This window comes from Mus musculus, chromosome 17 (assembly GCF_000001635.26).
Source record: "Mus musculus strain C57BL/6J chromosome 17, GRCm38.p6 C57BL/6J".
Lineage (NCBI taxonomy): Eukaryota > Metazoa > Chordata > Mammalia > Rodentia > Muridae > Mus > Mus musculus.
Window position 1 is genome coordinate 46,111,004 of NC_000083.6, and position 12,100 is coordinate 46,123,103.

The window sequence follows — 12,100 nt, forward strand, 5'->3', positions numbered from 1 at the left end:
AGGTGCGTTCCAAGATGGCGGCCCTCAGGGCTCTGGTGTCAGGCTGCGGGCGGCAGCTCCAAGCGTTCCTGGCAGGCCCCGCTGCCACTGGCTGGTTATGGCTTCCAGCTCGCGGGTTGAGAGAAGGTGAGTCCCAGGACCCAGCGACCCCCGGGACTTGAGGAGAGCGTCGTGACACTTCAGCCAGCCGCGATGTGCCCCTCCCTCTCAGCGACTCTGAGACCCGGGAGGTGCGATCCCCCGCGGGCCGCTTAAAGGCTTTACAGACGCTGGCGGGGTGGCTTCACCTCCCGGTTCTCAGTGTCTTCCGAAAGTCAAGGAGAACTGAGAGAAAGACCTGGTCGTTTAAAGATCAAAGAGAAGAATGTCTCAGAGTTCAGAAAAGCTATAAAGGCTGAGTGTTAATTCTCCCATCATTTTCCAAATCGCCTCCTCCTTGGTTAAAGCATGCCGCCAAGCCCACCTTATCAATTCTTCTCTGAAAAATGTGTGATTAAATGGTCACTTTCTCTGCCTAAGCTACGGACTTGTAAGATAGCAGCCAAAGTGCAATGGCAGTTGAACAACTAAGACTTGCTAAATGTTAGGTCTGCATTTCATTAATATTAAATCTGGAAAGGTAACCAGATTCTAGCATCATCTGAGACCTTACTGAAGGTCAAACGCTGTGAGTCTAGCTGTAAAAGGACTGTAAAGGGAAAAAGCACGGCTTCCTTGGGTTCTAACGAGCTATGTATACATCCCCACCAATAAACGGAAGTTATCCGTTTGCATGAAAAAGTACAGTAAGATTCTGTAACCAGAAATAGCAAAGTCAGTTTGAAATTTTCATAAAGAGGATGCTCTTGAACAGGCTCGTAAAAGGATGGAGTTTGGCAGAGTGAAAAGGTCTTTCTGGATATAGTCTTTTCTGTATTCTGTGAGAAGCAGGAAAGGATAAGTGATGTAGATAAAGAAATGATGCGGGAAGGGACTTGTCTTTAAAATTGGCCAACCAGGGAATATTAGTTAAAACTGAGAAATAAGTTGGGCGTGGTGGCTCACAACTTTAATCCCAGCACTCGGGAGGCAGAGGCAGGCAGATTTCTGAGTTTGAGGCCAGCCTGGTCTACAGAGTGAGTTGACAACCAGGGCTATACAGAGAAACCTTGTCTCGAAAAACCAAAAAAAAAAAAAAAAAAAAAAAAGAATGGCAGATAGATAAACTGGGCAGTGGTAGCACCCCTTTAATCCCAGGAGACAGAGGCAGGCAGATTAAGTTCAAGGCCAGCCTGGCCTACAGAGCGAGTTCTAGGAGAGTTCTAGGACAGTTAGGGCTACATAGAGATAACCTGTCTTGAAGATAGAAGAAGGAGAAGGAGAAAGAAGGAAGAAGGATGAGGAGGAAGAAGAAGAAGGAAAAAAGAAGAAAGAGTGGCCAATAAGGGATTCAGTTCAGGGGAATCAAGAGATAATTAAGGGGGCATTTGTGTGTGTGTGTGTGTGTGTGTGTGTGTGTCAGATTAACTCATCAAGAAGGTCACCAGTGAGATCTTGTGGATGGCAGAGTGGACTCGGATACAGTGTTTCAACTGTCCCCAGGCTGCAACATGGGGCTTAAGCTCATAATGTTTTTGAGGGTAACTGACCTGTCAGATACTAACAGCTCCAAATTGCATATCCCTTATGAAATGCAGCATAAAGCTTCTTTTGTTTTGTTTTTTGAGGCAAGGTCTCACCAAACTGACCTAGAACTTGCTATGTAGATCAAGCTGGCCTTAAACTCACAAAGATCCACCTACTTCTTCCTCCTGAGTAAGGGCTTCTTAACTGAAGAGTTTGTGGACTGATGAACCATCTAATCAGTCTTTAGAGTCATCCTCTACAAATACCTGATTGCAGCTCTCCACTCTGTCAGCCACTGTTTAGAGAGCCTGGACCAAAGGCTAAATACTGAAGTGAAGTGAATTGAATTGAAGATATGCCTTTACATGAAAGCGCTGTCGTGTTTTATATTCTTTTGGATAAGTGAACCTTGAAGCACCCTCCCTTTAGGAAAGGCATATATACAGCTGATTTGTGTTGCTCTAGTGAGGATGTTTGTCACTCAAATAGTATTGTACATATAACATTCGCAGTTGTGGAAAACAAGCTGAGTCTCTTGCTGAAAATATTCATGCCTCTTGTTTTTCAAAGATAAAACTATATAACTCTAGTAAGAATTCATGAGACTTGGAATTGAGAAGCAAAGAGACTTCATGAGGACCAAGTACCAGTGTTGTTTTTATAAACTTTCAGTCTAGGGTACTGTTTCTCAGTCAGGGGTGGACCTCTATTCCCCACTCTCACTCCTAAAACATTTGGCAGTGTCTAGAAACATTTTTTGGTTGTCAGAACTGGTAGTAGCAGTACCTGGTAAGTGGATAGGAATACCATTAAATGTCTTACAACACACATGACAACACGACAAAGGACCATCTGGGTCACACACACACACATACACACACACTAGGGTCGGGATATGGTGGGGTTTGATTTTTCAAGACAGGGTTTCTCTGTGTAGCTCTGGCTATACTGGAACTCACTCTGTAGGCCAGTCTGACCTCAGACTCTGAGATCTGCCTGCCTCTGCCTTGACCACTGGTGTTTAAAGGCATTTGCCACCACTGCTGAGGTGATACATACCTTTAATCCTGACATTTGGGAAGCAGAGGCAGTTAGGATCTCTGGGAATTCTAAGGTCAGCCTGGCCTACTTAGAGAGTCCCTGACCAGCCAGAGCTACACAGGGAAGCTCTGTTTCTGAGATGGGGGTGGAGGCGAGTGATTGACAGGTCCTGACAGCCCAAAGTGAGAGTGAGCAGATTTTGGCAGAAGCAGAACTGAAGGGAGACAAATGAGGATGCTATGATTTATAAGGGCCTTCTTGCAGTAGTGTGCGAGGTTTTCAATAACCATCTACTCGTCCATCCTTAAAGGTAGACATTAGCTGTCTTTATTTTGTGAATGGGGAAAACCAGTTGTAAAGATGTGGTATCGCACCCAGCTTGAGCTGTAAGAAGTAAGAGTGGAAAGTAGAGGCAGCACTCCCCGCCTCCAGTATAACAACCTCTGCGCTCCGTGGCAGGCCTGCCTCTTGTTCCCTCCTCTCCTGAAAGGCTTTTAGCAGTTAACTTGCCAAAGAACAGTTAGTGATTTCATCAATGAAAATGTCAGACTTAGCAAGGATTGTGGGAGAGATTCCCTGCCTTACTACGCGGAGAGCCCTTGGGAAGGAAGTGCATTCACAAGAAACCGTGCACGCATGAAGTAACAACCGTGCACCTAGGCAGAGCGCACTGAGACGAGGAAAGGCCGACCGATGGGAATGGGTTTCATCTGTTTCAGTGAGCTCAGAGGTGTTCTCTGATAGGGGCAGCAGATACATAGCAAAGACCTTTGAGAGGGAGGAAAAAGTGAGGGGTTTTAGGATTTGAGTGTTCTTCTAATGGGAAATGTGTTAAGCAGCAATAAGACTCATTCTGAAGCCCAGGGCAGAAGGATATTCTGTCAGGAATTCTAGGGAAGGGCCATGAGAGACCATTAAAGAGCCAGCAATTCAGATGATGGAACTGAAGGAGATGGTGCTTGAGGGAAGCACAAGCAGTGTTGGCGGTTAGGGCACAGGGCTGCCTCCCAGCCACTCCACGCTGTGCTTAGATCTCCTTCCGCAGACCCTTGGATTCTTCAGCTACTTGCTGCTGTGGGGCCCTGCACCCTTCTTCCATCATCTCTCTTCCCTTTCTGCCTCCTTGACCAAACAGCCACAGTTGATGTGCCCGTCTCCAGCTTCTGCACCCACCGCAGCCTCGTTGTGCTGCTGCTTGCTCCAGGCTGTTATAATTCAGTTCTCTTGGACTCCATCCTAGGAGCATTTACTGAAGCACTCAGAGGACCTCTTTATGAGGCCTGGGCTTTATTAGTGAAGTTCCCAGCGTTGTGTTACTTGTCTTCTTGGGGCAAAGCCTGTGCCTTACTGTTGTGCTCTTACTCTGCCTAGGAGGGAGAGCCAGCCTGACTTCCTGACTCCTGCATGTGCTGCCTCGCTTGGGGCAGATGATCACGTGGGCAAGAGGTTGAGAGGTTGCAGCCTTAGCTCTACTTAGAAAGCAGTGATCTCTGGTGGCTTCCTTCACGCTGTCGAGTCTTAGGATGCAGGCATGGTGGCACCTTCTCCTAAACAAGTTTTCTGTTGGTGCCTGAACCTTACTTAGCCCAGCCTTTTCTATCCACCTCACTTCTCTTGAATGGAGATGGGACCAGGGATAAAATAGATCTCAGGTTTTGTTTGGTTTTTGCCATGTTTTTCCATGCACACTGAAAAGCAATACTATTTTTGATTCTTATCTCCTCTTTCCAGAGGCTTAAAATCTGCTTGACCTCCCCAGGCTCCAGCCGGGCCCTCTTCCCCTGCACTAACTCACAACCCTGATCAATCTCTGTCTCCCTGAGCTCCTTGGGTCATTCCTCTGGTTTGACAGATTGTCTCTCTTAGATAAGTATCTGCCTATTGTTTTACCCACTGGCTTCTAGAAAGACACTGGCTCGAGGTTGCTGTGGGTGAGCTTGTGAACAGTGGAGCTTGCCATGGGCTTTGATCTCTTTTCCAGGGGCCAGTGGGATGACTTCAGGGTTTGGGTCTTTGCCTAGAGTGATGTGTGTTTCGTTAGACTTGTTTACCTCATGGTTAGGGCCCAAGTGCCTGGACCAAGAAGGAAACCACATGTTTATACTCTTTGTGTTTCAGGCCATTGTCCTGATGCTGCTGACTTCAGTGGCACAAGAATGTGTCTCTGCCTTTGTTTCCTGAGACTTCTCAGAAACTTACCCCCCCACACCTGTTGGTGCTCCCATTCAGTTGCCCTCTGGCCCTCCCCCAGTTTGAATTCTCCAAAGTAGCAAAGTTTCTAAGGTACTTGGGGGCTACTGTGAGCTAGAGATATGCTCGTCTGTTCTCCCTGGTCCCCTTGTGTGGGCCATTCTGCAATGGACACATCATGGTGACTTTCCCTCTGCAGCTGTGCTGGCGTCTAGGCTGACGACCAGGTTGAGGCTCCCCCACATCCCGTTCATGGGTTGGCCTCTGTTCTGGACAAGTAAAACCGTGTGTGAGGTGACGCAGTTGCTTTTACACACAAGGAACCTAGTTCGTATAAGTGGCTACAGTGTTTTCCAAAGACGGCCTCTGGCTTTTTCTGGTCATTGTTTCAGTTTTCTGTGTCTGGACTTGGACATGGAGGGCTCTCAGTTGGGTTGTTTTGGAGTAACGATTCTTTATGAATGGTCTGCCCAGAAAACAAATGCGGGTTAGTTCCAGGCAGCCTGTGTTCAATTAGATGTCGGTCACAGAGCTCGCTGAGCACAGATGCTGACACGGGCTCTGGTGGGGTTAGCGTTGCCTTTCCCTTAGGCCCTTCTCTTCTTGTTGTTTATATTATGTTTTTGCAGAAGCAGTATATGTTTATTTTAGAAAATATGATAGACAAAAAGAAGACGCAGAAGTACCCCCTTCCACGTCTGAGGGATAGCCAGGTCTCTGACACATACCCCACAGCTGGCTGAGAGCCTCCTGCAGCCCTTAGCTAACTTCTGCAGTTGGCGGTTAGCTATTTTTCCTAGGGAAAGATCTTTAGCTCCCACTGGATTCTCAAAGTTAAGGAACTTAGGCGCTTTTCTAGTCTATATTATTTCTTATGTTGGTAGGAGCTAAGTAAAACCAAACTGTGGTAGCCAAACTACTGTTTAACTGGGGTTTGAGTATCTAGAGAGGCAGTGTGCAGATGATGTGAGCTTAAGCTTGCTATTGTAGCAGCTGATAGTTAAAAGGAGACAGTGACAATTATTTCATTCCTTAAACATAGCACTTATTGATCCTTTGCTGTGTACCAGTTTCTTGATAGCAGCTGTGGCTCTTTCTTTCTTTCTAAATAAGACAGGAGTATGGGAGACGCTCCAAGAACAGTTGCTGTGTGTGAGTTGGCACCTCTGATAACCATCGGCCTTGTCATTCAGTGGCCTAGTTAGGTGAGATGAGAAGTGTGTGTAGCCTGACAGATGTGTGCAGCTGATGGTCTTGCTTCCACTTCTCTCTTGCCTGCCTCAGGCATCAGTAAGCCCTGGGTTGCCCCAGGCCCTTGAGCCTACTGTCTGCAGGCTTCTGCTTGCTACCTGTTCTATCCCCGTTCTCTGGTATGGTAACAGAATCTAGCCCTGCAGGCAGAGAGAAGAGGGATGGAGCAGAGAGTATTTCCCTTGTGGCCAGTTTCATGCAGCCTTGGCACAGGATTCTCAGGATATGTTTTGGGGAGTGGATTTGTCTCACTGATAAACCACCATTGAGACACAGTGCTGTGTTTTAGATTATAGAAACCACTTTGGGCTGGTTCACTCTGCAGGGGACATGTGAAAGGGCACTTCTGACTTTCAGGCCTGCTGCTCCAAAAGCTTTCTGGTTTACTTTTGTAGCCCAGGCTGCCCTCAAACATACAGCGATTTTCCTGCCACAGCTATTCAGTTTGCCAACTCTTCTGGTCAAAATCAAGATGAGTCTCAGCTTCCAAAGGCAAAAAACAAAACAAAACAAAACAAAACAAAAAAAACAGCCTGGAGCCCCTCACTCCCACAGAGGTGCTGCAGCCTGGAGCCCCTCACTCCCACAGAGGTGCTGCAGCCTGGAGCCCCTCACTCCTACAGAGGTGCTGCAGCCTGAGCATCTCAGGCTGGCCTGCAGTCAGCCTCAAGGGCATAGAGCCCTGGCACTTAGGGGTCAACCCTGCTTGCTTTCTGTCCCAGGCAGGAACCGTGGGAGAGTGCAGACTGAAGGCTCCTCTCCTCTGCCTGTGTAGAATTTGAGCTGTTATTTGAAACTCCCTGTTCCTTATTAAATGGCTGACCTAATTTTTCCCCTTTATCTCTGTAGTGGTGAAGATCCAAGAAGGGAAGACGACTGTAGTAAGTATCGCTGCATTGGCCACTCACGACCTCCTTAACGTTCGGAGCCGCCTGGCTGCTCCTCTGAGGGATGGATGGACAGGGGCCCAACGTGGACTCCTGGCTCCAGGATCTGCTCCCTCTGAGACCATAAATCCTTGAAGTCTACTATTTCTTGGGCTGTGTGCCGTAGTGTTTTAATCAGGAACAGTCACTGGGCCTGTGCTGCTGAGGTATCTGTCACTTGATTAAAGTGACCTTTGTATGACAAAGTCTCAGAGGCCTTTACTAATATGTTCTCTGGCAGGTGATAAATCAGTTTCCCAAAGGGGAAATTAAGGCGGCATTGCAGGCCCACGGAGCCAGAGTTAGTTGGCCCAGGGCCAGGGGCCTGCCCTTCTGATCCTTGCCTTCTGTCTGGGATGACTTCGTACCCTTAAGTGATGCGTTAAGAGGTGGCAGGCCCTGGCCCCCAATCTTACTAGCTGGCACCCTGGCTTGTCTCTTGGTAAGAAAGCTGGAACGATTCTTCCTCCCATACCCCCCTTTCCCTCACTGAGCCCATCTCACCTCCCTTGGGAGTCAGTCATGGGGCCTAGATTATCCTATAATCCTTAAAAGACAACCTTGTTTTCACATGGCCTTCTATCCCTCCAAGAAATTCTCAGCCACCTCACAGAGCTCCCAGAAGGCTGGAGAACTTCCATGTGGGCCAGGGGCTTAACCTCTCTGGCAGGCAGCCAAATATAGTCTACCCTAAGACAGCCTTATCCCCGGGGAAAGCCAGTCATTCTTCTCCCAGAATACCTCCCTGGCCCTTCCGCTGGCTAGCATCGCCCAGTTCTTAATGTTTAGGGGACTTCATGTCCTTAAGGCACTTTTCTATTCTCTGATTAAAACCTAGAGAAAAAAAAAAAAACCTAGAGCAATCTGGGCATGATTGTGCATATCAGTAATCCCTGTACTTAGAAAGTACAGAGTTCAAGGCCATCCTCTGCTTTATAGTGAAATCCAGGCAAGCCTTGCCTCCGTGAGACCCTGTTTCAAATGACAAAAAAAGCTAAAACAAGCATTTACCCGATAAACTCAATGCTGGAGAAAAGAGTGACATCAGCCTGTTTTGTTTTTGTTTTTTAAGATAGGGTCTCTCGGTCTGTGTAGACCAGGCTGTCCTCAAACTCACAGAGATCGGCCTGTGTCTGCCTCCTGAATGCTGGGAGTAAAAGCGTATGCCATCACACCAGCTGATATCAGACTTTTGAAGTAGCATATTGCTTCTGCTTTTCTGGGTACAGAGTGCTCAATGCTAAAGAGAGCGTCCCCCTACCCACCGCATCCTCTCCTAACCACCACATCTCCCCCTACCCACCGCATCTCCCACTACCCACATCTCCCCCTACCTACCGCATCTCCACCTACCCACTGCATCCCCTACTATTTCAAATGCTTCCTGGGTCCAGCCTTTCTTTAGCTCATTAGGATGCCTGTTCGTCTGTTGGCTGTTTCTGCTTTCCCTTGAAGACCCTGGCAGACCATGTTTGGCTCTCTCAGCTGCCATCTTCAGACTCTTGAGAACTAACTAGTTCATCTCCCATAACAGCATCTCTCTGTTAGGCATTCAGAATTGAAGGCTTACTCCCCAGCTATCGGTGCTGTTCACATTGGCTTGTAAGTGTAAAGAGGTTTTTTCATGTGAGGCACGGATCTGCTGTTAATAGAAGGCATATGGAGACACTGTGGCTCTGGGGTAAACCCATGCATGCCTTGGTCAGGTGCTACTGTGGCTGACTGTGGGTGTGTGTCCTCCAAAATAAGATCCGATGCCTGCTGCACGTAGTTGTGGGAGTTAAATCGACTGGTATATGCGAGCCATTCTTAGCACAGCACGAGGTGAGCAACAGTGAACCAGTGAATGTTAGCTCTCTCCTGCGGCCCTCAGGGCCCCTCCCAAGGCCTCCCATGCACCTTCAGATTTTCCCTGGCCCACAGCTTCTCTCTGACGTGTTTAGAGTTGCCGTAGTAGAAGCGGGGGTGGGTATTGGTGCCTGAAATAACTGAGCAGAACTTCTAGCCTCTGTCTCTTGGCCAGTCCCAGCCCCAGTACAAGATTACTTTTGTCCCAGTGCCTCTCAGATCCATCCCACTATGCTCTCAGGCTCAGCATCAGAGAGGCCTGCTAAGGTCCCCTGCAGCTGAAGCTGACTCCCAGATCATTGCTTTAGGGCACGTAGCCATTCCAAGGCTAGGTCACAGGTTATATCCATGTTGGGAAGGTCATGTCACATGTGGCCTCTGCAGAGTATTTAAAAGGTGTTCTCCAAAATGATACAAGTGAAGAGAATTACAGTCCCAGAACTTACTCCAAGTATGAGGCCAGCCTACTCTACATTCTGAGTTCCAAGCCAGCCAAGGCTATCTAGTGAGCACCTGGTTGTTTTTAGAGGAGGGCATGTATTGTGTTTGTCTGCTGCAGTTTTCTGTGTTTGCAGAGGAAGAAGGACGTGGCAGTGCACACAGACGCCTGCTGATCTTGCTGTTCTCGGGGTTTCTCAGCTGCAGAGTTGGCTGGTGTTCTTTGTTGTGAGGGCTTCCCTGTGTATCCTTGCTAGATGTCCATAATACCCCTTCTTCAATTGTGCAGTCACAAATGTCCCCAGACATGGCCAGAAGGAGTGTGGGGCACACATAGGGCCTCTAGCGTAGACTTTGTTCTTTTCCATGAAGCTGGAAACAGTGCTCTCTGCAGATAATGCACAGAATGGCGGACGTTTTATTTGAATAGTACATCTATCTCTATGCCATTTGGAACTTTTTTCATATGTGTGTAACTAGCTGTCTGTACGTGTACATATGCATGTTTTTCATATGTGTGTAACTAGCTGTCTGTATGTGTACATATGCATGTTCTTCATATGTGTGTAACTAGCTGTCTGTATGTATACATATGCATGTTCTTCATATTGTGTGTATCTAGCTGTCTGTATGTGTACATATGCATGTTCTTCATATGTGTGTAACTAGCTGTCTGTATGTGTACATATGCATGTTCTTCATATGTGTGTATCTAGCTGTCTGTATGTGTACATATGCATGTTCTTCATATGTGTGTAACTAGCTGTCTGTATGTGTACATATGCATGTTCTTCATATGTGTGTAACTAGCTGTCTGTATGTGTACATATGCATGTTCTTCATATGTGTGTAACTAGCTGTCTGTATGTGTACATATGCATGTTCTTCATATGTGTGTAACTAGCTGTCTGTATGTGTACATATGCATGTTCTTCATATGTGTGTAACTAGCTGTCTGTATGTGTACATATGCATGTTCTTCATATGTGTGTAACTAGCTGTCTGTATGTGTACATATGCATGTTCTTCATATGTGTGTAACTAGCTGTCTGTATGTATACATATGCATGTTCTTCATATGTGTGTAACTAGCTGTCTGTATGTGTACATATGCATGTTCTTCATATGTGTGTATCTAGCTGTCTGTATGTGTACATATGCATGTTCTTCATATGTGTGTAACTAGCTGTCTGTATGTGTACATATGCATGTTTTTCATATGTGTGTAACTAGCTGTCTGTATGTGTACATATGCATGTTCTTCATATGTGTGTAACTAGCTGTCTGTATGTGTACATATGCATGTTCTTCATATGTGTGTAACTAGCTGTATGTGTACATATGCATGTTCTTCATATGTGTGTAACTAGCTGTCTGTATGTGTACATATGCATGTTTTTCATATGTGTATAACTAGCTGTCTGTATGTGTACATATGCATGTTCTTCATATGTGTGTAACTAGCTGTCTGTATGTGTACATATGCATGTTTTTCATATGTGTGTATCTAGCTGTCTGTATGTGTACATATGCATGTTTTTCATATGTGTGTAACTAGCTGTCTGTACGTGTACATATGCATGTTTTTAGAGGCCAAAAGAGAGCATCAGATTCCTCTGGAACTGGATGCTGGGAAACCAAGGCCCTGTCCTGTACAAGAGCAGGACATACTCACAACTGCTGAGATGTCTCTCCGGCCCCCATTTGGAACTTTTAACCACATGCATCTGTCTCTTTTCCCAGAGGCAGGAGAAGCCTAGGGTTCAGATATTTTATTGTGGCTTGTTGAGGAAGGAAGACAGGATCCAGCAGAAACAGCAAACCGTTCTTGTAGTTCAGCAGTTCTCAACCTGTGGGTCTCCACCCCCAGAAGACCATCAGGAAACACAGATATTTACACTGTGATGCAGAATAGTAGCAAAGTTACAGTCATGAAGTAGCAATGGAAATAATGTTATGGCTGGGGGTCACCACAACCTGAGGAACTGTATTAAAGGGTCGCAGCATCAGGAAGGCCAAGACTACTCTCCTAGTTACCAGCTTCTATGTCTGTCTGTGTTGTCATTGCTGTTTTGTCTGGTTTGAAGCAAGATTCTTACTGTATAACCTCTCCTGACTTGGAACCTAATACCGTGTAGCCCAGGCTAGCCTTGAACAGTTTTCTTGCCTCTACCACCTGGTGCTGGGATTACATGTATTCTTCACCTGTCTGGCCACCAAATCACATCTCTATGGCCAAGGCCCAGCATATAGTAGATACAGAAAATCTCCACCGTGCAAGCAGCCCTGTTCGTTGCTGCCATGAGACCCCCAGAAGTAAGCCTGACTGGCATTCATGCAGGGTGTGCTCAGAGTTGCAGACCTGCACATCTGATGTCTGACCCTGGCTCTCACACTGGACTTTTTTTCCCTGCTTCTTAGATTGAAGGCCGAATCACAGAAACTCCCAAGGCGACTCCAGATCCCCCTAACCCCTCAGGCCAGTGCCCCATCTGCCGCTGGAACCTGAAGCACAAATATACCTATGAGGTAAGTGTGGCTGTAAAGACCATCCCCTGCATGCTTTGGGGTCTAGAGCCTCTTACCTTGAGCACTGTCCTCCCTATATATAGTGACAGCTGCATTCTACAAGGCTATCAGAGGCAGCACTTTGTCCAGTAGCTGTCAACCCTGGTCATGTGGTAGCTTGAAGAAATACTGGGCTGAGGGCTGGAGAGATGGCTCAGTGGTTAAGTGCACTGGCTGCTCTTCCAGAGGACAAGGTTTCAGTTCTGAACAAGTGTGGGTAAGCGCTGTATAGA

General features: G+C 46.9%; 2 protein-coding genes across 2 annotated transcripts in view; one reads left to right on the forward strand and one right to left on the reverse strand.

Annotated features, from left to right (window-relative positions):
- The window catches only part of Mrps18a (mitochondrial ribosomal protein S18A), a 17,905-nt gene continuing 5,805 nt past the window's right edge, over nt 1-12,100 (forward strand). Inside the window, exons 1-3 of the mRNA NM_026768.3 lie at nt 1-126; nt 6,937-6,968; nt 11,721-11,828. Of these exons, the coding sequence (NP_081044.1) occupies nt 15-126; nt 6,937-6,968; nt 11,721-11,828 (252 nt within the window). The 5' untranslated portion in view covers nt 1-14. The remainder of the gene's footprint in view (nt 127-6,936; nt 6,969-11,720; nt 11,829-12,100) is intronic.
- The window catches only part of Rsph9 (radial spoke head 9 homolog (Chlamydomonas)), a 22,205-nt gene continuing 21,139 nt past the window's right edge, over nt 11,035-12,100 (reverse strand). The window contains exon 5 of the mRNA XM_006525075.3: nt 11,035-11,198. Within this exon, the coding sequence (XP_006525138.1) occupies nt 11,194-11,198 (5 nt within the window). The 3' untranslated portion in view covers nt 11,035-11,193. The remainder of the gene's footprint in view (nt 11,199-12,100) is intronic.